This window comes from Phoenix dactylifera, chromosome 9, assembly GCF_051530095.1.
Source record: "Phoenix dactylifera cultivar Ajwa chromosome 9, Ajwa_hap1_PhDact_Kaust_v1.1, whole genome shotgun sequence".
In the NCBI taxonomy this organism is placed as follows: Eukaryota; Viridiplantae; Streptophyta; class Magnoliopsida; order Arecales; family Arecaceae; genus Phoenix; species Phoenix dactylifera.
In genome coordinates this window covers 2675273-2702663 of record NC_143198.1, presented here as the reverse complement: position 1 = coordinate 2702663, position 27391 = coordinate 2675273, and the positions used below count along the sequence as shown (strand labels likewise).

The 27391-nt window shown below is 40.1% G+C and overlaps 2 protein-coding genes and 2 pseudogenes across 11 annotated transcripts; 2 read left to right on the top strand and 2 right to left on the bottom strand.

The window, feature by feature from the left end:
* The first annotated feature begins 1112 nt into the window (after positions 1-1112).
* On the top strand, positions 1113-8430 carry LOC103704476 (LRR receptor-like serine/threonine-protein kinase RPK2 pseudogene; annotated as a pseudogene). 7 transcript variants are annotated; one of them, XR_015968601.2, is made up of 5 exons: positions 1113-4725; positions 5515-5607; positions 7531-7759; positions 7853-8067; positions 8162-8430. The product of XR_015968601.2 is annotated as an LRR receptor-like serine/threonine-protein kinase RPK2 pseudogene, transcript variant X7 (transcript). The 7 variants fall into 7 exon arrangements; XR_015968598.2 differs by having other exon boundaries at positions 5391-5607; XR_015968599.2 differs by having other exon boundaries at positions 7531-8067.
* On the bottom strand, positions 8348-10890 carry LOC103704477 (ninja-family protein AFP3-like; annotated as a pseudogene). Its single transcript, XR_016396359.1, has 2 exons — positions 10122-10890; positions 8348-8866 (listed from the first exon to the last, which is right to left on the bottom strand). The product of XR_016396359.1 is annotated as a ninja-family protein AFP3-like (transcript).
* A 1769-nt stretch (positions 10891-12659) lies between these two features.
* Positions 12660-17332, bottom strand: LOC103704478 (mitochondrial import receptor subunit TOM5 homolog). The gene is made up of 2 exons (XM_039115775.3): positions 17105-17332; positions 12660-12979 (listed from the first exon to the last, which is right to left on the bottom strand). Exons 1-2 carry the CDS (start codon positions 17186-17188, stop codon positions 12902-12904), a joined length of 162 nt encoding a protein of 53 aa, XP_038971703.3. The 5' UTR covers positions 17189-17332; the 3' UTR covers positions 12660-12901.
* Positions 17333-20425: 3093 nt separating this feature from the next.
* LOC103704479 (uncharacterized) lies at positions 20426-26705 on the top strand. 2 transcript variants are annotated; one of them, XM_039115776.3, is made up of 2 exons: positions 20426-20926; positions 21765-25797. In XM_039115776.3, exon 1 carries the CDS (start codon positions 20531-20533, stop codon positions 20924-20926), a length of 396 nt encoding a protein of 131 aa, XP_038971704.1. In that variant the 5' UTR covers positions 20426-20530; the 3' UTR covers positions 21765-25797. The 2 variants fall into 2 exon arrangements, with proteins under 2 accessions (XP_038971704.1, XP_008786000.1); XM_008787778.6 differs by lacking the exon at positions 21765-25797 and adding an exon at positions 26407-26705 and having other exon boundaries at positions 20430-20926.
* Positions 26706-27391: the final 686 nt, after the last annotated feature.

Sequence of the window (27391 nt, the reverse complement as noted above, 5' to 3'; positions counted from 1 at the left end):
ACAATAGTAATGCCCATAATAGATGAGAATTACAGTCCACTATAACTATGTACATATCAACAACTTTTTTTGATTTTCATTTCTTATATAAAAAAGTTTTTTAGTATATGCTCGCGCTTCATTTTCCCAAATAGCTATTTTGCATCTATCTTCAAATTAGTAATTACAAAAATTTTGCTTAAAAAACATTTCTTAAACGGTTGTGCAAAATCTAGTAATTGCACCATAATTAATAAAGATTCACAAAAAAGGGAACGTACATTATGTAGGCTCATTTATATTGCCAATTAATAAAGAATTATGTTAAGTAAGCCGATTTTGATATTTGTAACACCAAGTTTTATGCAACCTCCTTGATTGAATGTTCCCTCTTATTTTAAAGAGTTTTTCTTCACAATATTTTGAATGGACGGTCTTAAAAATCCCAAAGTTTCTCCAAACAACTGTTATAATAATAATTACCAGACAACGAACAACTTCCACTGCAGCCTACACTTTTTTAAAGGTGCAATCTCTAGACTCAATCTTAGTCACCACGAGAGACACTACCAGTAGACTTTCTTCGAAATATAGCCATCATAGGCGATTCAAGATAGCAACGATGGCTACTGTGGTTCCCAATTGGATTTATGAACATTTTATTAATACCATAATAATCAATTGCAGCAGGACAATAGTTTCTTTAATTTAATTTCATTTACACCGGACCCAGGAAACCCCTTCGAATATTCGTAGGGACACACGGCCATCCTCGAGAAGGGAGCAACTATCGTGGACCCCGCCTTCTCCTGCCACGTGAACACTCCACGCGGTGCGGGACCCACATACCCTCGCCGCCCTCTTGACCGTCTGATGCACGTGTTGACCAGAGTCGGCGTTTCCATCAGCTCTCCCATCTCAAACACCAAACACAACTCCACACCACTCATCCTCCTCCTCCTCCCCCTTCCATGCGATCCTTGGTTGATATCGTCCTGTCAACCCCTGACACGTCATCAAAGGCAGGTTGCTGTTTGAGACCTGCACAGCTGATTCCTCCATCCTGTCGGGGGGCCCCCAGGAAAGATGGCGCAAGAGATCATTTAAAATTGGAGAAGGAAACCCGAAAAAGTACCCACGAAGCAGCAGCCATAGAAGAAAGACAGCCTCGTCTTTCTCCCCTCAAACCCCCTCAATTAGCGAAAATTATTTCCTACTCCTCCTCCTTCCCTCCCCTCCTTCCTCGCTCACCGATGCCCGGATAATTACCGCCGAGGCCTTCTCTTCCGAGACATTTGCCATTCTCATACCCCAAGAAAGGGGTTCGGGCGTGTCCGTTGATGCCCGGCCCTTCGCCGTCGGCGATGGCGCAGCGCCGGCCCTCGGCTATCTCTTTGTTCCTTCTCTTCCTCGCGGCCGCCGTCGCCGCCACCTCGCCGGACGCGTCCACACGCGGCGAGGAGAAGGCCGCCCTTCTCCGGCTCAGGAGCTTCTTCTCCGACACTGCCGGCCTCCTCCGCCGGTGGTCCGCGGCCCCCGGCTCCGACCACTGCTCCTGGCCCGGCGTCTCCTGCGACTCGAGATTCCGCGTCGTCTCCCTCAACATCTCCGCCAGAGCGAGCGACGGCGCTTCCTCTTCTTCTTCCTGCTCCCTATCGGGGCCATTTCTGCGGGGCTGCTCGGATCCCGCCCGGAGGCTTGCCGGGAAGCTGAGTCCGGCGGTGGGTAAGCTCTCCGAGCTCAGGGTTCTTTCGCTGCCGTTCCACGGCTTCGATGGGGAGATCCCCGGCGAGATCTGGGGGCTGGAGAACCTGGAGGTGCTCGATCTTGAGGGGAATTCGCTCTCCGGCGCCCTCCCCTCGCGGTTCCCTCTGCGGCTCCGTGTCTTGAATTTGGCGTCTAATCTGATCCAAGGTGAGATCCCACTCTTCCTCTCGAGCTGTGCAAATTTAGAAACCCTAGACCTCTCTGGAAACCAGCTCAACGGTTCCATTCCTCGGTCTCTGGGTAATGCCTCCAAATTGAGAGAGCTGTATCTCTCTTTTAACCGGCTCGAAGGGTCCATCCCTGATGAAATTGGTGCTGGATGCCGCAACCTGGAGTACCTGGACCTATCAGGAAATCGACTGGTCAATGGCATTCCTTCTAATTTGGGCAACTGCGCGGAGCTTCGAGCTCTGCTGCTGTTCTCCAATCTTTTGGTTGGTTCCATTCCCTCTGATCTTGGACAGCTGAGAAAGCTTCGAGTTTTAGATGTTTCAAGGAACAGCTTACGTGGCCCTGTGCCTGCAGAGCTTGGGAACTGCCTAGAATTATCTGTTCTTGTTCTTCTGAATCTGTATGATCCGATGCCCAGCGAGGACTCTTCGAGGTTTGTCGATGATGATGAATTCAATAGTTTCGAAGGTGGGCTTCCTGAAAAAATCACGTCCTTGCCGAAGCTTAGGTTGCTTTGGGCTCCGAGAGGAATGCTGGAAGGGGACATTCCGAGCAATTGGGGTACTTGCGAGAGCTTGGAAATGGTTAATTTGGGTCAGAATCTATTCACCGGAGCAATTCCAAAGGTGTTGGGCCGATGTAAAAACCTTGAATTTCTTAACCTCAGCTCGAATAAATTGATGGGTTGGCTTGATGAAGAGCTTCCCGTGCCTTGTATGGCTGTCTTTGATGTCAGTGCGAATCGGCTGTCAGGCTCCATCCCAAGGTTTAGTTACAAGCAGTGCCCTTCTTCTCAATTCTTACCCAATGACCTGTCGTCTGCTTATTCTGCATTCTTCACGTATAGGACTCATATGGGACTGCCTTTCCCTTCTTTTGAATCCGGTGGTGGCTTTGCAATATATCACAATTTTGGCAAGAATAATTTCACAGGTTCCCTGCCATCTTTACCGCTTGCCACCAACAGATATGGAAACCAGACTATTTATGCATTTCTTGCTGAAGGGAATATTCTCAGCGGATCATTAAATGCCATTATCTTGGAGAAGTGCAGGAATTTGAATGGGTTGATCACTGACTTAAGTAACAATATGATATCGGGTGGAATTTCACCAGAAATTGGTGCCTTGTGCAGATCTCTTATGGTTTTTGATGTAGCAGGTAATCACATCGCTGGAACAATTCCCCCAAGTCTTGGGTTATTGGGTAATCTCGTTAGTCTGGACTTGAGTAGGAACTGTCTTCAGGACAAGATACCTGCAAGTTTTAGCCAGTTGAAGAGCTTGAAGTATCTATCATTAGCTGGTAATAATATTAGTGGTCACATCCCCTCTGGCTTGGCTCAGTTACCATCTCTTGAGGTTTTGGATCTCTCATCAAATTCTCTCACTGGTGAAATTCCTGGTGAACTTGTGAACTTGAGAAATCTCACTGCCCTTCTACTTAACAACAATAAGCTTTCTGGAAAGATTCCTTCTGCTTTTGCCAATGCTACAGCACTTTCCATGTTTAATGTGTCGTTCAATAATTTGTCTGGGCCACTGCCATTGAATGCCAGTACAATGAGATGTGATAGAGTTCTTGGAAACCCTTTACTCCAGTCTTGTCGGGTATTTTCTCTTTCTATTCCGCCATCAGATGTGGAGGGTCACAGCGAGGATTCACAAGCATATACTGATCCACCACTAGGAAGCTCTCCTACTAGGAGTGGCAGTAGTGATTTCAGTCCTATTGAGATTGCTTCAATTACTTCGGCAGCAGCCATTGTTTCTGTCCTATTAGCTCTGATTGTCCTCTATATATACACAAGGAAATGTGCACCAAGGCCTGCCATCCAGTCTTCAGGAAGAAGGGAAGTCACAGTTTTTGTGGACATTGGGGTTCCACTGACTTATGAGAGTGTTGTCCGAGCCACGGGGAATTTCAATGCAAGCAACTGTATTGGAAGTGGGGGATTTGGTGCCACGTACAAGGCTGAGATTTCACCAGGAGTTTTAGTGGCTATAAAGAGACTTGCGGTTGGAAGGTTCCAAGGCATGCAACAGTTCCATGCAGAGATCAAGACTCTTGGGAGATGGCGGCATCCCAATCTTGTGACTCTAATAGGATATCATGTTGGCAACACAGAAATGTTTCTCATATATAACTATCTGCCTGGGGGTAATTTGGAAAGGTTTCTTCAGGAAAGATCAAAGAGACCTGTGAATTGGAGGATGCTTCACAAAATTGCTTTAGATGTTGCATGTGCACTTGCTTATCTGCATGACCATTGTGTGCCCCGCATCCTTCATCGGGATGTTAAACCAAGCAATATTTTGTTGGACAATGAATTCAATGCTTGTCTCTCCGACTTTGGATTGGCAAGGCTTCTGGGAAATTCTGAAACCCATGCAACCACTGGTGTGGCTGGAACTTTCGGATATGTTGCTCCAGAATATGCAATGACATGTCGTGTCTCTGACAAAGCAGATGTATATAGCTACGGCGTGGTGCTACTGGAATTAATCTCAGATAAAAAAGCCTTGGATCCTTCCTTCTCTCCATATGGTAATGGTTTCAATATTGTTGCTTGGGCATGCATGCTGCTGGAGAAAGGCAGGGCACGTGAGTTTTTCACTGAGGGGCTGTGGGAGGTGGCACCCCATGATGATTTGGTAGAAACCTTACACTTGGGTGTCAAGTGTACGGTCGATTCACTTTCTATCAGGCCAACAATGAAGCAAGTTGTTGGACGGCTAAAGGAACTGCAACCCCGACCTTGCTAACACCAGTAATATATGCTTGATTAGCATATTCACACTTAGAAAGGTAGACATGACCTGTAACATCATTGATTATATGTTGTTCAATTTTCTAATCACCTCTCAGGCTTGAAAATGAGTTCTTGATGTTATCTTTGTAATTTCTTTGTGTGTGTGTGTGTGTGTGTGTTTGTGTGTGTTCCTCCTGGGATAGCTTTACTGATGAAGAAAAAACCAGATGTATGTTGACTGGATCAATTTTTAAGATATTCAGTTTCATACCTATGTATTCTCTAGAGTCTTTCAGAGTATACATAATTGATTTTGTTAACCATTCCTGCTTTTCAATTGCCCAGATAAGCAACATTGATGACATTGGTCTTCATTAACAAAAAAAAAAAAAAAAGTGGTGATTTATTTATAAAGCTAAATTAATGTGTACTCATCCAAGCTTTATCAAGGTGTAACATGTGCTTTTTGAGCATCTGATAAAAGAAGTTTGAAAATGAAGTAAGTAAATCAAAAGCTTCATATTCCAGGATATATGTCTTGATAAGCCAGAAATAGTGGAGTTATGAGTTTATTAAGAAGCAAACAACCTTAAGTATTAGGGAAGAAAATTGGATACGAATATTGTTGCAGAGGGTATTTATTATTATATTTTAATATTGTTTGCTTCTGTTGGGGACGTGCTTTTGTTAACACTTGCTTTTGTGGATTCTTTGCTTGCAGCCTCGCATAAGTTGTGCATGAAATGGGAGGCAATCCATGCCACTTCGTGCAGAATAAATTTGCAATTTCTTCATTTTATGTTGCTTTCAATGTTAAAAAAGATGTTTTTGACGTATGACAACAGGTGATATTGTATAGATGCATGCAATCTCTTTGTTCTGCAGTAACCGAGGCATCCTAAGTTCATGATCGTGTCCTGCAGTTAATATAAGTCCAAGTAAGTATGTTAGACATAATGATATTTCTCACCTCGCATATTATTATTGTCTCTTATCATCTTATAATTGATCTGCAAAATGTTTTAATTATCATATTGTACTAGTCCGTAGTGTGCATGTTGTAACATATCGGTAGGAAACTGATACCTGGTATTCCAATATACCATCAATACGGAGCATGGTCTGCCGTACCGATCTGTACGGGCCGGTACGGACCGGTACCGGACGGAACCGGTACGGTACATCTATATTTTTCGGTTCCGACTATTCGCAACTCGTACCGGCTCATACCGATCGGTACCGGCCCGTACCGACCTTAAAATTTTTTGGCTTTTGGCCTGAACCAGCCGAACTGGTACAATACCGGTTCGGTACCGTACCGGTACCGGTGCCCACCGGTACATCGGTACGGTCGGTATAGCGAACCTTGGTACCAAGAAATATACCATTCTGACACTGTACGGTACAGGCACGGATACCAAAATTAGTACTTAAAACCTTTGTTTTGCATGCTTGTTATATAACCTTATATTGTAAAATTTATCCTATACTTTCTACAATATATAGATTATTTTATTCATTGCTTGTAGTCTTAATGTCAAAATCTTGTTGGTTTGAGGGATTTCTAATACTAACTTCTTTATCATTAGAAATATATTTTCTATTTATTTGTTAGCAGACTTATTATCAGTTGGCATGCAAGTGGGTTGGGTAGACCTAGATTCAACCCATGGCAAACCCAATCTGTGCCGAAGCAATACCATAAATTCCAATCCATGGGTTGGACCTGTAACCAAGACCGCAACTCTGACTTGCTCATGTATCGATCTAGTAAAATTGGACCCAACCTAGTCAGAACTGAACTGATCTGATTAAAGTTGATAAAGCTTAGATCATTGCGTGTCCTATGAAAGCTGCATTCACTTTGAAATTAACCTGTGCCACCAAGTGAATGGGTCGAAAATGGGCCTAAACTTTTGACCAAAAGGCAGTTTTGTTTTGATCCAGGTTAAGTTGGACCCAACCCACTTCCAGCATCAATCATTAAAGAGACTAAATTCTTATCGCCTATGTGAATTTCCTCATAGTTTGAAAAGATGTGAAGTTCATTTAATTGGAAAGACAAATTGTCGGTAAAAAATATCATATAAATAAAACTACTCATATGAAACTACCATTAGACAATGTGACCTGGACCCTTTGTTTTAGTCTAAAGTACCTATACCTGCACTTAAATATGGGCATTGATATGACACTCGGACTTGGGTCCATTGGGAAAAATTGTTAAAAAATTGAAAGTATCAGACACTTAGACATGTACTTGACAGTTGGGACCGAGTCCACACAGCACAGCCGTTAAATGATACTTCTTTCTAATTCAATGGTCCGAGCGCAAGTCCATCTAGCAGTAAATAAACTTTGACTGTTAAAACTATCCATGGTTATATTAAAACTCCAAAGAACTATATCCAAACACGAACCGTAAAAGTTGGGCCCTTAAAACTTGAAGATTCATAGTTTCACATGGGGAATACTTGAATAGTATGATACATTGCATTTAGAAAGTAATTATGGAGTCATGACAGCTGTAGCTAATGCTGAAGCTGAAGAAAGATCAAAGTGCTTGGGGAGGTGTGGGTGAGAGTGAGTCTCGATGGTGGATCTGTCTGCTAATATGGAAGTTTCCTGCTACCGAACTTCCATAGTATGTTTGATACTCTTTTTCGAGTGGTCGCAGTATCTTTGATACTCAGTTATAAATAGTTTGTACCAGCAGTATTTACTTCATTGACATTGTCTCTCAGTGAATTACAGACACTATTCATATAAATGTTTGTTTGTTTAGGTGAGCTTGTTTTCTGATACTGGATCATGTTTATCGAATAGCATACAACTTGAAAGCTCCTTGGCTTTTCACGTAGGTAAGCTGCAGGAGGTTCTTTAGGAGAAAAGTGCTTGCAGAAGATACTGCATGAGACAACAACTTACGTACATGGCATGTACACCACAGCCCATTATTTCGATAGTTGGCAGGAGGATGAGCCACAGATGTTACTCTTCAGGGGCATTGCTGCTGATATGAGGTTCTGGTTTTTGGTGACATGGACGACTTTCTTGGCTGGGAAAAGGAAAACTTATTGAACTCAAGAGGTTTGTGGGTTCCTCAAAACAGCATTCAATCTCAGTTTCTGTGAACTTGGAAAGACAGAAAACAATTGTCACCCATTTTTATACACCATGCAGCCAGGATGGTATTCCCATCGAATGCTGTAGGAAATCACGATCTATCACCAATCCATGCCGATCTATTCCTGCAAGGGAATATGTTTGTACAGTCTTCCTGGCCTGCATTACCTGGGGTGAGCTGAAGATTCCCTAAAATCAGTTTAGCAGCTGCAGCTAGTCAGAGAACACGTAGCTTAATGGAAAGAAAATTTATCTGAAGAAACTCCTAGCTGGTAAGTGTTATGGGTATATGCCTATTTGGAGAGCGATCAGTTTAGCATCTGCTGACTGTATGTTTGCTTTTCTTTTCTTTTCTTTTATGATCAGATTAGGAGAGACCAAGAGATTGCCCCAACTTCTGTAATGGTCAAAACAACTTATCTGTTGCTGTTTCCTCACAAGGAGCTTGTGCCTGTGTGTCTCATTTGCCACCAAAAAGTATGCTATCTGTTTGCCGTGTTTCCTTTCTTGAAAAGAATTAAGGCTAAGCGGAAGGAAGATGGTTGATCAGTGTATAAGTTCAGTCATCATAAGCCATTTTCGTTGTTTCCGGTGTCTGTATTTGGTTCTTTTGAATGATAACATTGACAAACCCACCACATGCTTGGAAGAAGGCTACTTCGGCTATTGTCCTGGGTAATGAAGGGGTGACCACCATCATCACAAGAAGCCCGACCGGGTTGGGTTGACAAGAATGTGCCTGAGGGGGTGAGCCACATTCCCAGCTCCCGCATGCCTTACAAACTCCGCGGGCGTGAGGAAGCTGCCATGGCACGCGCACACAATCCTCACCTCCTTCCCTTCCCCGTATCCGTAGAGGAACCCTTCAATCCTCCTCCCATTTGGACCATCCCCCGTCGCGGACACACGTGGCATCTCTTGCACCTCGTTCCACTCCCATCTCTCTCCTAATCCAAGTTGGTCTCCCTGCAATCTTCTTCGAGGATTCTTCTACCTCTCTCGCAGAGCCAACTGCTTCATGATTGCTATGCTCGGGCAATGAAGGGGTCGTTGAGGGACGACTCCTGACTTCTGCACAGCCATTTCATCCAAAGGCATTCAACCCAGACTTAAATATGACAAGAGAGTCACAAATGCATAAAGAAGGGCAATATCTGAAGTTCCAACAGGATTCTTGCGAATTAGTCATAAAACAGCTAGCTTTTTGTTGGAACGGATTCACCAGAAGAGTCCGAATCTTCTGCGCAGGTGAAGGAGAAGCCCAATCCCAAAAATTCGTAGCTGTTATAACAGCTGTAAATTTAAAATTCAAATTTGTTGTTACAAATTTTTGAGATTGAGCTTCTTCTTCACCTGCACAGAAGACTCGAACTCTTTTAGCGTGTTCGTTCCAACACTTCTCTACCTTCTGTTATATGGGTTGTACTTTGCAAGAGCCACATAATTCAAATTAATGCTTATCTTTAAGTTGGAGAACACATAAAAATATTGTGAATCTTGAGCTTTGTATCTTTTGTTCCTAATAAGCTTTTGTATCTTGACAGACCAATAGAGTTTTTTGCAATTTTTTTATAAAACAAAGAAAATATCAAAATAATAAATTAAAGAAGTCGGAATAAAGGGCAAAAGGCAAATAAGTAGTGAAATAGTTATTTTTTCCCCTCTTGTAATTTTCTAATAATCAATAGAAAGAATTAGAAACAGTAAGTTACAGCAAACTAAAGATGTTTTAAGCAAAAAGGAAATGGAAAGGGCCACATACCGACTTCCTCGATTAACAAATAGCAGATGTTTGCCTAAAAGTAGGTGTAGAAAAGAAACAATTCTCCATCAAGGAAAACTAAAAACGAAAGCAAACCAAACTAAAGAACACCAACCAAGATTAATCAATTAAAGACACGGTGGGGAGCCAAAAACCAAAAAAATAGAAGGAAAAAAAAAAAAGACCATAAGAAATCAATCAACACCCCAACCATCCACTTCAAAATTTCCTAAAGAGTGGGAAAAACAAGCAGCCAAGTAACAAGTCTCTTTCCAACTCAAATTACCATCAAACCCTAAGCCAATATACATCAGATTCCCATCATCAACTAAGTAAACAAGCAAGACCACTAGCTTGAGCATGATCTCTGAACATCTAAGTTGAAGGGAGAAAAAAGGATGGAAAATCTTGTCAATTAACTCAGCAAACAAGCAAGACCAGTAGCTTGAGCATGATCTCTAAACCTCTAAATGGTTAAGGGAGAAAAAAAGGATTGGATATATATATATATATATATTGTCATACTCCAGCAAATACTGGAAGTGCACTGAACTAAAATTGTACCTTGCACCATATGGCTCTCGAAATTGGACACACCAGAGGAGCTACTCCCCTGCGATCCGATGGACCACCGAGATGCTGGTCTGAAGCATCCGGATGCATCTACTTGCCGAGCACCGGCCGCCGTCGAAGCCGGTCCAGGGAGAACCCTACCATGCCCAGCATTCATTCCCTCATTAGAATTCTCCTCCCTCTGATCTCTCGCCACCAGCTTAGACAAATTTCTCCTCTCCGATCTCTTCCTCTTGACCTCCAATCTCTTCAAGCTCTGCAGCTCCTTCCTCTTTCTGTGCTCCTCCTCTGCCTCCGTCGGCAGCGAGCACGTCCTTGGGAGGGGAGCAGCCACCGGAAAGTCGTTCTCCGATGGGAACATCGACAGGGTGGCGATCGACGATGACCGAACAAGCCTCTTTTTTTCCTCGGGCTCCACTCCAAAACGACCGCCCAGAGACAACCCAAGACTAAGCTCAATCTCTTCCACCTCCTCTCCCGCCGCCGCCGCCGCCGCCGGTCGCTCATCATGACAACTATTACCTCCAAATCGCCTCAGAAAATCTCTTGGACGGCCCTCTATCCTGCCGGCAAGCGCCTCTATCTCCCCTTCTGTCGCCTCCGCCGCCATTGCGACAGAGAGAGAAAAAATCGATCCTTTTTCGTAATGTTTCGCTAATTCTCTCTTCTACTCGCAGTCTAAATAAGCTTCGATGCTGGATTTTGTTATGTTATAAGAAAGTGTAGCAACTCGGAAGAAAAACTCGTAAAACCGAGGAGAGAGAGGATAACGAATTGAGAAAATCAGGAAGAGTAAGAGATCTGTTGGCCTTCTCAAATCGAGAAAAGGATATAAGGATCTGTTAAAGAAGGCCAACAACACGAGGTCCCAAGGAGATCGAGCATAGGAGCACAGAGATTAGAACAGAGGTGGTGGAAGAGATAAAAGAGCGAGAGAGATATACGCGGAGGGGGACGCGGAGAAGAAAGAGAGAGAGAGAGGGAGGAGATCTTTGTAAATCTAGATTGCGTAGCCACGTGTCGACGTATTAGGAGCCAGTTGGACACGTGGCTAGATTTGGTAGCCAATGGCGACGCCAAACAGGAGTCTCCTCCACACTCGGCTGCCCTAGATCCTCGAACCCAAGATCCCGCCCCTGGCCACGGCACGTGTCTGTCGGTTTCCAGAGCTAGACACGTGTCGGAATCTTCGCACCCGACCCCACGAATTGCGCGCCCCGAGGAAATCGAAAACCGGGGGCGGGGGGCCGACGGCAGGAACCGCGCGCGACGCCTCGCTGTCCTGTCCTCCGACATCCTGCAACGCTTTTTGGATGACGTGGCACGATCCTGTAGGTTCATATATCGGTGCCCGCGTACGTTCTGTGGGCTCCGTATCGAACGTAAGAGAGCAGATCAGCGAGACGGGTCCGGGTTGATTGATCTTCTTTCGCAACTACAACCGTTGGATAGCTCTTTTTACGAATATCAAAGCATTCCGATTTTTTTTTCCTTTAAGATTAAGAAGGGCTATCTCCCATCCCGTTTGAAGGCTTATATATCAACTCAGAACGGAACCTGATTTCCAGTGGCCTCTGTTATACAAAAAGCTTATATCTTAGAAAAGGAAAATCATGATGCCCTTAATCAATAAAAAGTTTGCTCCAGTTAGAGAAGCTAAAAGCCATCAAATACATCTATTTTTTTTACCCAAAAAAGGGCGAAGGCCCGAGTTAACTACAAACCCCAGGAAAGGAACCAACACGATCCAATATAGAAAATTTACTAAAATAAGCAAGTTTGAACATGAGTTTTTTGCTTATATTGATTCTGTCCTGATTAGATACTGCTCATAGCCTGCAAAGACTGTTGACTTCCCCTTACTTGGTCAGAAGAAGAAGTTCACCAAGAACACTGAGGATGGCTTGCAACAGTTTTCAATTGGCTTCTATTTTGAACATGAAGAATGTTGACTACGTACCATGCATCAAGTACAAAAAGGCTTGTCATGAAGAATAAGCCTATTTCCATGAAAGGAGGGAAGGTGAAACCTGCTTGGCTTTGGTTTGGGCAACGCGGAATAAGAGTATTTGATGAGAATAATAGGGATGCAAGCTTAGATTGTAGTAGCACCAAATTTCTGGCTTGCTACCATTCATCAGTGATGACGCATTTCATAATAAGACTGCACTCTTGATGATCACGAACTAGGAGAATTTATAAATGATATTTTTATGCACTCTTCTTAAGATGGCCAGGCCATTCATTATAAGGGAATGAATCACCTGATGCATTGTTTTGAAACAAGTTGCAAATACCCACTCCCTGCTTTAAAAAATATGAATAAAAAAAAGGATGTTTCAAGGAACAATCCCCAATTGCTGTCAATCACAATCAAGATCTCCATAATAAACTGAACTCTGGATATTACCATAATCCATATCAGAGGGATTCATGACAAAAAGGCAGTGATAAACTAATATGGCAAAGTCGTATTAACAAGGCCATGCCATGAATATTCAAACGATCTCAAATAAACCACCACAGGAATTATAAATAATCAGGAAATATTAACCAATGATCTAAACAAACATATCACCATCAAACTCTTGTACCTTGTATAACACAAGTTATACCGGAGAGTACAACTCATACAAAAATTATTCAATAACAAACCAAGAGGAACATCCAAGGAAGAGGTGGAAGGCTAAAGTGAAGAAATGTAATGTCACCATTTGCAGCATGCTAAAGAAAAAGGGAACACTAAGGAGTCAATGCTGCCACCTATGCTCTTAAATGGCCATAAGATCGCCAAAGTTGCGCATAAAAAGTATTGAGCCAGCAAATAGCCCAGCAGCACCCAGTAGCTTCTGTAAACACCAACATAGTCACAAATTCAATTAATATTGAGACAGAAGGCTATACCACATCAAGTTTATTCTAGATAGTAAAACAAAGAGGCACATGAAACTGATTCAATGCAGCATCTGAGCTTCCTGTACCTCTTTTACTGGATAGGAAGGCTGATAAAACAAAACAGTTTCAGTTTCAGAGGAATCCCGCATTAATAATTGAATACTGAAAGGAAGTTGTATCACTAATATGTAGCTTTTTGGTGGTTATGCTACATGAGTTTACATAGTTGGAGAAAGCATTGGGATAGCTGAGGTTTTTTGCCCATTACAAAGGGTTAACTTGATATCCTAAAGTGGGAATATGGAAGTTTTATAGTTACATGTGCACATAATGCTTAAAAGATGAACTACGATTGGTTAATATAACTGATTACTGTCAGGTATGTTGGTGTTTCTAATTTTGCAGCAATGGTACTTCAGAATGTTCAAACCCTAATACATATACATGTATATTTTTTTAAAAAAATCAAATTCCACATAAGTTTAAGAGACCTAGATGGGAAAAAATGCATTTTGATTGAGCAATTGTACATGTTAATAGACAAGGTAAAGACAACGAGAAATACATGGAACAAAAGGTAATTGAAAGAATGTGTTATCCACAAACTTGATAATCGCTAAACGCAGCGACCATGAACAATATGGGGTTGCCAATAGGTATATGAAACAATCTTCAAATTAGATTGTACAACATAGCATTGGTGGGGACTCATGCTCGTTTTTAAGGGGTACAAGGAAGAGGTATCCATCAAAATTAGGAGACTGATACAGATTGAAACATTATTTGGTAAGGGCCTATTCAGCATTATTGTCGTTTCTGTGTTCTTGTTTCTCTAAAAGTTAGCAAAATATCACATGACGATTGAGGCAGATCTTAGCATTTGTGCAAAACTTAGGTTATTCCTTGCTTTTTTTATTTACACTCTTTTTAAAAGCAATAAACCTTTGCTGTCAAAAGCTCTAAAGATTTTTCAAACAATTTGAAGAAATAAAAGGGATTCATCACATATGGTTTTAGTCTAGTTCATTTCTTCTTGTGCTTGAAAAAGAAAAGAAAAGAAAAACACAAGCAATACCAAACAGGCCTTAAGCAACACGTTATTTTGGAATAGCAACACATTATTTCGGAATAAGGTTGTTGCCCAACAAGCATCAGAGTAATCAAGTCCTCCCTAGTAGTACAAGTTTCTAACTCCCTATATGATAACTACAGCTATCACACAATTTCTTTAAAAAAAAAAAAAAACTAGCAGACAGCAAACCAATTTTAGCTCAAATATGACTCCAGGAAATTTATACTCGAGATTGTAACAGTTTCATATATCTTTAGAATGCTCTGCTATGAAGCATAGACACAAATTCATGATACAGATACGATATGACAAATATTAAAAAGGTAGGATCAGATATGACTAAGTATGACAATCAAAATGCAAGTGGGTTATCAAAATAACATAATTTTTATTTTATACTCTATACAATAGCATCTACATCCACAAAGTCTATCATTTAATTGTCATTTAAATTCATAGAACACACTCCACACTTTATATAATAATATTCATGTGATGAATTTCAAAATTAACCATTCATCATTAAAAGGTCAATGTTCATCAAAAATAAAAGAAAATAAAGGGGAAAAAGCCCTCCCTCATTCTTGGAGGTGCGGGAAAGTATCTTGTGTGTATCTAAGAAGTATCCAAAGCCTTTATATATATATATATATATATTTTAAAAAATCATAATTAAAATAAGTACTTATCCTACAAGTATCTGACAAGTATCAATATTTGATACGTATCCATATAGACACGGCACACAATGTCAAATATCCATGCTAAATGCTCTGGTACTCACTATAGACCTCTTAGGCTATAGCATTGTTCAAAAAACAATTTGCTACTAGCAAACAATAACAAATTTTAGCTCTAATACGATGAAATATTACACAGGAAGCATGGTATCATGCACTCTCTTCTCATTCTTCTGAGAAGACTTTGCTACTCTAGAAAGGCATTGGTTACCTAAATGAGAGAAGGGGAGGGTTTTTTTTTTTTTTTTTTTTTTTGGGGGGGGGGGGGGGGGGGGGACACAAACATGCCTTCCCAGCTTAGGTTACTAATTTATGCTCACTTAATTGTGGTTTCGCCCTTAATAAGAAATCCTCAACTTGTGTTTATGCGAAAAAATGATGGTCTTGATTTGATAAAGAAAAGGCTTCATTTAAAACAAACAGCAGTGATCAATAAAGACATACTTGGCCTGGGACTGATAATCTGATGCTTGTATAATACAGCATGATATGACAAGCATCAAACATATCACAGAGATGTACTATACCATGTAGGCCCTACTTACTGGCTGATATACCTTTACACGGTTATTTAGGACGTATACTAGCCAAACAAAGTTGCAGCTAGAACAATACACAGCAAAACTTAAAATCAGTTATATGATTACCATAGCATGTAGGCCCTACTTACTGGCTGATATATCTTTACGTGGTTATTTAAGATGTATACTAGCCCAACAAAGTTGCCATTAGAACAATACACAGCAAAACTTAAAATCAGTTATATGATTAGCATAGCATTAGGCTCTACTTACTAGCTGATATATCTTTACACAGTTATTTAAGATGTACACTAGCCAAACAAAGTTGCAATTAGAACATGCAGCAAAACTTTAAAAAAAGTTATATGATTAGCATAGAATGGGTTCACTTGAAGCCTAAAGAGATGCAGCATCTAGAAAAAAAAATTAGCAGCCATCTGTGAATCTATTTCAAAATGAAATTTTCTAGAGATGCTCTTGCATTATCAATCTAATGTAAAACCCTGCAAATCTATAAGCATCTAAATTATCTCTTTCTCAAAATACTTGCTAGAGTCGAGTCAAGTTGGCCAGGTCCTTACAAAACAAACTGTCTGAAAATTACACATATATTATCTAGCATTGTGCAATCATGGATAAGCAACTCAAGAAAGGGCTCTTTTCTTTTCAGCTTACAATCTTCATCCATAGTCTTAATCAAACACAATAGCCTACTATCAACTTTCAAACGAAAGAAGAAAGAGGGAAAAAACCAAACTATGGGATTTGGGATAACTTAAGGTATCCCACCTTTTTTTCTTGAACTAGGACCCAGTGTTTCTCTATTTTGGAATTCACCAGAGTCCCACCATATAGAATTTTGAGTTAATTCCCTCACAACAGGTTTAACATCCTGCATCGAATTTACAAGATTCAAAGACCCTTCAAGTGACATTTGAAGACTTTTCAACCCAATATCTAACTATCTAGGGCTTCCTTATTCCAAGGCATAGCAAAACTATTGGCTTTTCTTTCCTCTGAAGTGATCCTCAACTCTTCATGCACTCTTAATTGTACCAACTTAAAATTTAACAGCGGATAATTGTTAAAATTAGATTACCAATTTCTTATAATTTCAAAAGCTTATATAAATTGCAAACTCATTAATCAAGCATGCACTGGTACTATATTTTCATTTTCCAAAGAAGGTTCCCAACCCATTATACTTTGTTTCCCTGTTGTAGAAGTGATGAATTTCATTGTACATAATTTATCCTGCAAGTGCCGCATGATAAGGACCAGATAAGTGGTATCGCACAATCCAATCAAACATCAAGCGGATGAACTCTCGCCCTAAATAGATGGATTTGGCTTATTTGTTATATATAAGCATGTCAGAAGCCCTTCAATCCAATTAGGTACTTCTAGTCATAATTATACAAATCTTTCAAGCAAAAAGAACAAAAAATTGATTTTCAAAACAACCATCACCGGAATATAAAGTACAACAAACAAGTGAACTGTTCATCAAACAAAAGAACATCTAGACACATAGACTTCCATGTCCTGAAATCTTGTTTTCGGGCCCAAAAAATCATAATCCCTCCAAAATATCATATGAAAACACGAAAAACTGAAAAAAAAATCAGAACCAAGCCAAAGAACTCCATGAATCCTTCATTACTAGAGCAGACACCTAACAGATTAAAGAAATCTAAAGGAGAAAGAGAAGAAAGATCGGAGGAGATGGAAGGAAGAGAAGAATACCGAGTTGACAGCCCACTTGTCATCGTCGTAGATCTGAGAGTTCAAGAACTCCTTTATCTTCTCCATGGAGGATGCAGGCGCCATTGGCAATCGCTCGCTAGGGTTTAGGGTTTTGGTTTCGCGCTCCTTTCTCTCCACTTTCGCTAAGAACTCGTGAAGCCGAAAATGAGTCGGGAAAAGGGTTCCGGATATTACATAAAATTAAAATAAAGACCATAAAATCCAGAATCTCTGATCCCGTCTTCTTCCTAGTTTTCAACCGATAATTACAATCGAAAAATGCCGTAAGATATCTCGGAGGTGCCATAATTTTCATCACTTTATTGACAAGCAATCTTAAACGATATATTTTTTATAAAATTTTTAATTTTTATTATTAACAAAATTTAGTTAAAATTATATATTTTTAAATCATTTGTTATAATCATATTTTTATTGCCTATTTTTATTATTAAATTTTGCTCAAAATTTAATTAATATCTAAAAAAATTTATATTCGTATTTGAATAAAAAAATAAATATAATATATAATTCATATCGACTATCCGTCCATAATAAATATGGATATACTTAATATCCAATTTGTATCTTTATCTATTTATAATAGATACCAAGTTTGATATTCGTCTAATATACACATTCATATTTCTTAAAAAAATAAATATAAATAAATATAGTAATATTCGATGCATAACTAATCTATTTTCAGCTATAGTGAAGCCACCCGCATCACCAATATAAACAAACTTAATGTAATTAATAGCACTTGCAACCAACATTTTGAGAAGAACGCAACACAAAAAGCTACGGTCCAAAAAAAAAAAAAAAAAAGACCAAGCAAACGCATTGGTCCAATCAAAAGTGCCTTTCCTATAAGATGTTTGTAGGTGATGCCTGAAAAATCTAAAGGAAACTCCATGCCACGAGAATAACTAAAAATTCAAAAATCTACCATTCAAAAGAAGATGAGATATGTGTAGTGCCAATGAGGAACGAAAACCTTAATAGCCATCACTTCAATTTGTGACTAGAAACATCATTCAAGTGATCTTAACCTTCAAATTCAATTCTCAAGGAGAACTGTAACTTTATGAAAACTGGAACGGGCTTATCATAGCGACATAAACTGATGGAAGTAAAATTTAAGTGCCATCATTGCTAAAAAGATAAAAGGAAAGGAGAAAATCATATTTATATCCGAAATGCGATAGCAATAACATGAGACTATCAAACACAGTACAAGCCCATTTGGTTTTCGGGTGCCCCTGCACCACACTTAGACATGGTTATTCTCGTGAGAGTATGAGACTTTGGCTACGAATTGTAAGAATAAATTGGAAATTAGAAGAAACCAATAGCTGGACATGCACCTGCCCTGAACACAGATGGGTCCCAAATATGATCACAGTTTTGGCATATTTCTAGGGGTGATGTAAGCGTGTGAGACTGGTCAACATTTATTTGCCATCCCTCGTGGCATGGCGTCAAGATTTGAATATCAAGTCTAGCTAACAAATCATATATATTTATATATACAAATGTATATATAAATATAAATATAAATAAATAAATAAATATATAAATATATATATATATATATATACAGACGTATATATGTAGGTGTCTGAAAACTGTGTGATGCATAACGAGGCCCATCTCTTCAACCCAAAAAACAACAATAACAAGGATCCTGATTCCATCATCCTCTTCCCCATATGCTATCGATTCAGGCACTACTAGTATTGATGGGAGGCAAAATGGATCGTCCCGCCTAGAGCAAGGAATCATCCCACAACACCGACTGGGCAGGACCATAGCCTTGCTCAGAATTGGCCCAATCTCAGACTCCGCCGAAGGCTCAGTTAACCTCGGCTGGATCTCTCCACTACTACAACCTGCCGTAACTTCTTCTGCCTATAATGACGTCCCGAGCCCGAGCTCGGAACGCCCTGCTGAGTCAGTTGCGAACCAAAGAGCTCCTTCGACCGTGGAACTATTTAACAACGCGCCCTGACCGAGCTCAGAGCACCCTTGATATTCGCCGACACACCCCGACCAAGCTTGGGGCGCCTTTTATATTCGCTGACGCGCCCCAATCCGAGCTTGGAGTGCCCTTAATATTTGACGATATGCTCCAGCCAAGTTCAGGGCGCCCCATCTAACAACGCGCCTCGACCTTTGAGCTCGGAGCGCCCTACTGAGCAAACCTCAAAATCGGAAAAGCTAGGCCGACCTCAGCACTCGCTAAAACAACCTCGTCGAACACATGATGCGACCCCTCATCGAGCTTGGCTTCGCCCATGACCGCATCCACGTACATGCCCACACCCGCCTACGTGGCCATACATTACAATGTCACCGCGTCATGCTTTACTTGCTGGCCAACGATAGTTAAGAACAACGCCATGCTACTCCAACTATACCCCGTCGCACCTATCGACACCTTACCGTTCACAGGAATGGCCTACGCCGTGCGCCTCAAGCAAGCTCTAGCTGTGCATCATCTGTTTGAAACCTATCTCCTCCCATGCTGAGGACAGACCATACCTCCGCCACCTGGACACCTCTCCGAGGGCTATATACAGCCTCATCAGGTAATACTAAGGGAACCTTTTTGGACCAAATGGAGGGCCCTCACCGGAACCACCAGTGAGGCTTTGTGCAGGTACACCGCCGCACGGAAGGTGGCTCTTCTTCTTCCGCTCCAGCTGGCAGCTCCCTCGACTCCTCCGGCATGGTCACCCTCGTGTCAAATTTGAACCACAACAAGTACATTCACTGTGCAACAACTCGATCGAATAAGAGGAGCCAATAAGCCTTCTTTCTATGGTATGCAGTACCGGTCTAAATCAAATAGTATATAACATATTGTATCTTATTTGTTCAGTGCCAATATTCGATATGTATAGTATACCGATATTTAATATATTAAAAAAAATATAAAATTAACTGGTATCTGGTGATTTTGCACCACCTGGGGAACTCGCACAGTTTCCAGGCAATCCTAGCAACCCCTCCCCCGATTGCTTGAAGATGCGCGCGCGATACGAAAAAGGAGGAACCAATGAAAAGCCAGGGTAGAGCCCAAAGAGAAGGATTCGAGAATCAACCACTCATCCTAGAAAAGAAAGGCAAGCAAAGCCCTCATCGTTCTGCCGGAAAATCCGCCTGTGGATAGGAAGAGCCAAGCTTTTAATATATTAAAAAAAGTATCATATAATTTTATACTAGTATGGTACCGGTATGAAATTCAGTCCGGCGAAATCCGGCTTCCTCTGCGTATATCTTGGATTCGGGTACCATCGGTACAAGCACCGCATAATAACTCGACCGAAAGAGAGGACCCGACAAGCCTAAGGGAATATCCGAAATAACTCCCATTCTCTCTCGAATTCCACATCCGTCTCTCCCCTCCTCCCGCCGCCGATGGCCGCCTCCTCTTCCTCCTCCGCCGCCAAATCCTTCTTCCATTCCCTCAAGAGATTCTTCAAGGCTCCCTGGGAGATCACCGGCCCCTGTGCCGACCCCGAGTACCGCACTGCCGTCCCCAAAGCCACCGAATACCGCCGGTTCTGCCCGGCCACTGTGCCGGCCAAGGCCTGCGTCCCCACCGCCGACCCCGGGACCGTTTTCGACATCAAGTACCACATCCGCGATCGCCGCCGCGACCGGCCTCCCGTCCGCCGGACCGTGCTGAAGAAGGCCGACGTAGAGAAGATGATGGCCGAGAAGACCTTCGGCGCTGCGGACTTCCCGCCGGTGTACCTCACTGAGCGGGTCCAGGAGGACGAAAACGCCAGGGGAGGCGGGTACCAGAAATAGGTTAGTGAACCCTTCTTGTGTCTGTAGATTTTAATCGATATTAGGTTTTCGAGACTTGGTGGAGATTTCTCTCAGAGGGTTCTGATGGTAGGTTCGATAAACATTTCATTCTTATTTTTCTGTTACGTTCTCTGGAGGAAGAAAAACTCGATGATGTTCTTTGATTTGGTGTTTTTGGGTGTCGGAAATAGTCGAGCAAACCTTCTCATCGATTGCTTTTGATTGGATTAGGGTTTCAGAAGTTGTAGAATCCACAAAAAATCCTTTTCATTTGCTTTCGTTAGAATGAAAAGAAAATTTTGATGATGCTATGTTGTTTGGGTCGGTGATGATTGCTTATGAATTAGGTGCTTCATCTGCTTTCGTGGGATCAATTTTCTGTTTCAGAGGTTTTATTAGAAGGTTCTCTGAAGATTTTTTTTCTTATTGGGAAAAGAAAAATTACACTGTTTCATGAATGGGTTATTGGGATTCGTAGAATGCGTGCCCTGTTGAAATGATCTGCTAAATAAGATGTTTTCTTTTGTAGAATTTGGTTGCAAATAGGGTTTGATTGAATTTTCTTGTGTTATCTACTGATCGTTGACATAGGATTTGTAAACCTCTTTCATAAATTATGGAATCATGAATGTAATGATGCTAGGGCTGGGAAGTTGAGGCATGATCTGGCTTTTGAAGGTGACAGACTGAACAAAAACAGACAAACATTTGCCTTGCTTTATTTTGTTTGAAGTGAAAAGAAATGATACAGATGCATGTTTGGATTCTTAAGCAATTAGGTTGGATGTTATGCAATGTTGATGGTGAAATGTTAGACTGGTGCTTTTCGGTTTTGCAGGTTTACACATCACTTGCAGAGTTGATCTTCCATCAGGCTATTTTCAGGTTTAAAAGTTCAGTCTATTGGAACAGGTTTTTCTTCGATCATAGAGGAAATGTATAACTAAAGAAATATATAACTAAAGAACTTCTCCTTAGATGACAATGTGTTTTCTTGTTCTGGTTGTGGGGCCTCTAAATGGTTGTTAGTTGTACTGGATAGTTTTAGGGCAGGACTAGACCCTTGGAACATCTCAAGTATTTTATTTATATTGTATAATTTTGTTGGAGAAGGCAATAGGAATATCGACACATCCAGGATTTTATGATTGCTTGTGTTAATCACATTGTCTTGTTTGTCCAACCTTCTTTGTTCTGAATAGGATATATACAATCTTAGGGCCTATTTGGATTTTCCTACATGATTGGGCCGAAAATCTTATAGATTCGTGGATTGAGCTACTAAGATCACAAGCTACAAGCTGGGCTAGGCCTATATTCATAAAATACCCAAAAATAGCTTTGGAAAGTGCCGGCCCAAGTCCCATAGGGAGAAAAAAAGAAACTTATAGGATTTTTTTTCTTTCCATGGGATTCAGGCTAGCTCACTCCAAAGCCATTCCTAGGTATTTTATAAATATAGGCCTATCCTAATTTGTAGTTTGTGATCTTACTAGTTGTACCGGCCCAATCCACGAATTCTACATGATTTTCAGCCTAGACATGTAGGAAAATCCAAACATGCCCTTACTAGAATTTTTTTCCTAGAGAGATTTTGGAGGCCAAGGCCTAGGGTTTTGGATTTTTTAGCATCCGATAGGGAAGAGAGATAAGAGATTAAGAACATTCTTTTTAATGATATGGAAGTCTTGGTTAAAGTGGCATGGGAAAAGGTCCAAGCTCCAAAGTTTACATGAGCTTCCTTTGCTTTATGTCTTTAACATTGTTGTACTTAGGAAATATATCGTGATCAGTCAAATGATTTCCTAAACAAAAGACTACATAGCATCAAAGGACATCACTTGTTGTTCTTGTTCCTAAGGAAGAGAAGGCTATGCATAAGGAGCGTAAGCCACTTAACCCTCTTATTGAAAAATCACAATCTTACTGCATTAAATGGTTTGGTTGAAAGCACCACACGTATCATGCATGATGGGGTCACAAAGATCCATAGAATTATGCGCCAAGTTAATCAGATAAATTAAAAAAATGATGCTAAATCATGTGGTCATAAAGGCCTATTAGACAGTTAGATCCTCCGTAATTCTCCAACTCCACTAGGTTCAAGAGTCACACTTAGGCCTCTAAACAGGTTGGTTTCAGGTCATGTCTGGGTGGGCCTGAGCTGGACACAAAATTTGAATGCTAAACTAACCCAAGCCAGGAACCCAACCGGTTGGCCAAACCATGCCTCAAATGCGAACCAACTTGCATTTGGACACACTGCTTAATTATCCAACCTGGCTACAATTTTCCCTTGGCTTATTTTCCCATCTTGTTAAGGGATTTGGTGGGTAGGTTTTGATCTATGGTGTCATTGGCAATGCCAGGCACAGCAGGAGGCCAGAAGCATAACAGTAAATCATGAGCCAGTAGTCAGTGTGGGTCAGAGATGGTGGCAAGAAATCAGTTTTGATTGTATCATATGCAATACATGTGAGTGATTTATGTGGAATGAGTATATGCTTGATGGTGATGATCCCATGCATGTAACCTGTAATGCAAGTTCAAGGGGAAGGAGTATTTGCTGATAGTTGTGATCTCATCAACAAATGAAATGTTTGGAAGCAAGTCTTTTTATCATTAGTTTTTGGGTGCACATATTAAATTGAAGAAGTATTTGGGAGATGCCTGTGATTCCATCGCAAGCAATGGACATGGTTGATAAAAGCAGAAGTAGTTGATGTCTGCTTGTAATACGTCATATCTTGTCCATGTGACTGATTTTCTTGAGGATGTTATTCAACACATCTAGTGAGCATAGTTGATTCAGGTTGAAGCAGTATTAAATGGATGGCAATGATCTGATCTGTCAAATAGTGCCCCGGTTGTTTGCAAACAACTTGGAAGAACTGTACAAAGTTCAATTATCTAGCTTCATCCAATTGAAACAGTTTTTTGGTCCCCTAATAAAGCATGAATCAATGTTTTAAAATGTTTGGCCGATGCCATTGCTACTGAGTTGCCACAACACCCACTATATCCCCTTTTAAATTTTAATAGAAAAATTTAAGTTATTTTTAATGTATAGATTTTTTTTGTTTTGTTAGGACATGGCATGTTTAGTAGAATGGCATAGTACACCAATTGCCATTTCGTGGAATCATTTTTTTGGGGTTTAAAGATGAGTAAGTATTTTAAGTCATTTATTTTTTAGATATTCCAGATAAATTTATATGGGAATGAAAAGGTGTCCTTAATATTCTAATGTTTGAGATCACCTTTTTACCTTGTCATTTTTTTTAATTAAAGTTTAGGTGAAACATTCAACATGTGCAATGACATGATTGATTTAGGAGTACTTAGTGGATGATCGTGATTGCATTACCATGGTAACACTTGACTATTTCAGGAGTATTTAGTATCTTATGGATGTCATTGTGTTACATGGACATTCATGTTCGGCTCCTAAAATCCATGTCAAATACATATCCAAATTAGACATACGATATACACTTGAACACTTGTCAAATTTGTTTGGTTCCAAATTTTTGAAATTAGTAGAGTTGGACTCTTCCAACAATCGGTTTGACTCATTCTAATAATGTTAAAAATGAAATTTTATTCTTTCCAGAGCTTGGTCTAGGATGTAAGCTTATTGGTAAGTTTGAATGAGAAATATGTTTATCATATGACCATAAAAAAATAAAATCTTTTAATATTTTCTTGTAGACAATATTTAGATATAACGTTTTATTTATTTATTTTTTATGTACTATGTAACTTTTTCCTCTCGTGGTGAGTTAGACACTTGGGCATATGTTCAAATCCAATTAATGTGTCATCTCCACACAAAACTAGTTGGCATCCCATCAAATGAAATTTTTTCACTTTGGTTCTTTGTCACCTTTTACATGTTTTTGCCACTTATGATGCATGTTGCTAATGTAAAAGGAGTATATGATAGATGGATGTGGTTTAGTTAAATGTGGTACATATGGCTTATTCAAGTTAAGGTATTTGATGAATGTCATGGATTGCATCCATCAAGAAAATGTTTAAGATGATCTTTCTTGTTTTTTAAAGTGAATTGTTTTTTAAAACAAACAATTCATCCACTAAATATTATGTGCAATACTCCATGCAGCTTCTCACGCATAACATTTTCATGTACTACCATGTAATTTTTCACACGCTAAACAACTTTCCACAAACATACACAAATCTATCTATTTTTCCTTTTACATCCCTTCAACCATGCAACAAATAATAGATTAAAAAAAATATTAAACATATGCATTGAGATTTGAAAGTGCTTGACAAACTAACCTTCTTGAACAAGTTAGAGTAAATGAACTAGAGATAACAAGATGGCATTATGCGGGTGTTAGTTGTGGACAAAGTGTTATGTCAATCTTGATGCTTGACCTTCTGTATTAGTCCATTGTGAAGAGTTAGTTTAACTCTTTGAATTTGACATATGCTGATTTTGCTGCTTGAGCTTCACAAAATCCCTGCTTGCACCACAGAAGAAAAGGAGGGTGATTTTGGTTTGTGCAAGTTTACATGGGGATCTGCTACATCTTTCTTTGGAAAAGCAAATGTGGGACGTGCGTTATAGGCAAATAAGTTGGTGAACTAAATGTTTGTGGATGTTCTTTAGCAATGAAATGATAGATACTTAGGAAGGAACATGTATGAATTTCGCTTCACGAATCCGAGGAGGGGAACACCTAACTCTTTATGGAAGTAACAAAAAGGATTTATTGATGCCCTTTTACTATGCCTGCTGAGGGCATGACCTTAGAAAGATATGTTTCTGTTGGCTCATAACATTGGCCTCAGGTATTTGGGATGTGTAAAATTCTTTCTGGTGTACCTGTGCACATTTATGCTATCTGCTTCATAGCTGTTTGGAACTTGCTTGACATTTTAGACAAGAAGTTTCTTTTCACCTTTAACAAGGTTTCATTTAGAAGTTTACCAATGAAACATTTCTCACTTTCTCATCTAGCGTAGTTCCTTCTGTGGTTGACTTTAATGTCAGAGAATAACTTGTTAGGTTCTTGTATGTAGCATTAAATGCTGCACTGATTTCTTTGGATGATGATGTAAGTGCTGCTTTGGATGGACTATTGTGTCCCTGTAGTTGCCAATAAGTCCTTGTCCAACTGAAATCACTTGATCAGTTGCAGTAGGTCATGAAACATTGACTACCACCTGTTTATTTTATTATTTACATATATTTGTTGTTTATAAGATGCAATAAACATAATATTGTAGAAAAGTGTGGCCCAGTGTGCAATGCTCCTGCCATTGCAGGGTTTGGGGAGGGTCATATGTGCTTAATAATAAAATTTCCTGCTGTCACTCGCTTAACAACTGTTTCATATGGTTCTTCATGGTTCATCAGTCAAATTACTGATAAACCTCCATTCATCTTTTTTATATATTAGAGAAGAAAGGGAATACTTAATTGTTTTTTCTGTATTTTTGAACAGGTCACATCTGTCAGATTGTATGCAAGCAAACAGGTGTTTTGTGCTCATGGGTTTACAGAAGAAGTGCTTTCTCTTCTTGATATTTTCTGGCTGCCTTTATTAATGTGCCTAAAGACCCTTTTATTTTATTTGCTTTTCAAACCAGCTGGTGGATGGTGGGAAAATAAATAATGTAACTCATTCCATTTCAATTACTCATGCAAACATCTCCAATTGTTGTAAAGATTCCATGATTTCTATAACATGCTGTAAAACTCGTTAAAATTTCATCATTCTATAACATTCCTGCTGTCTCTCAATTTATGCCCCCTAGAAGGAAACATCACTCGTCTCACCTAAAACTAAGTCCTAAACCGTATTTAATTTGTAATATTCCGCATTTCTAAAAGGAGATTGGAAAAAGAGTTTGTGTATGATGCCACTTCTGTACAGTTCTACCTATCATACTTATTTTATACCAAGGAACTTGTAGCATTATGATGCACTGGGAGCATTTCATTCAGATGTTTTCTTGGAAGTGCAATCAGTCAACTTTGTAGCATCAAATTTAAGGTGGCAGAATGGTTGGTTATAACCAGTGGTTATAAAATAAAAGCCTACTGGGAGGGGAAAAAAGACACTCAAGGCAAAGTTTGTAGGGCTTCACAAGACCTCCTTGCCTTCTAGACCTGTTTGAGGGGGTTTTAATTACGTTTTGGTGGTATCAAAATTGGCATTAACAATTATTGTGTACAATATGTGGTTTGGAATGAATTACCAAAGCAGTAATGAGATACAGATTTATTTATTTATTTATTTGCTTGGGAATGAGTTGCAGACCTCTATAATGGTAACATTGAACAGAATAATTTTTGATGTGGAAGACAAGTTAAGGTTTCGCCCCCCTCAAACTTCTGTCTAAGCAGCAGTTTCGTTTTAGATTACTGGCAGGTTTTGCTGAATCTAAAAGAAACGCCTTTACATTTCAAGATGGGAAAACTTTTTC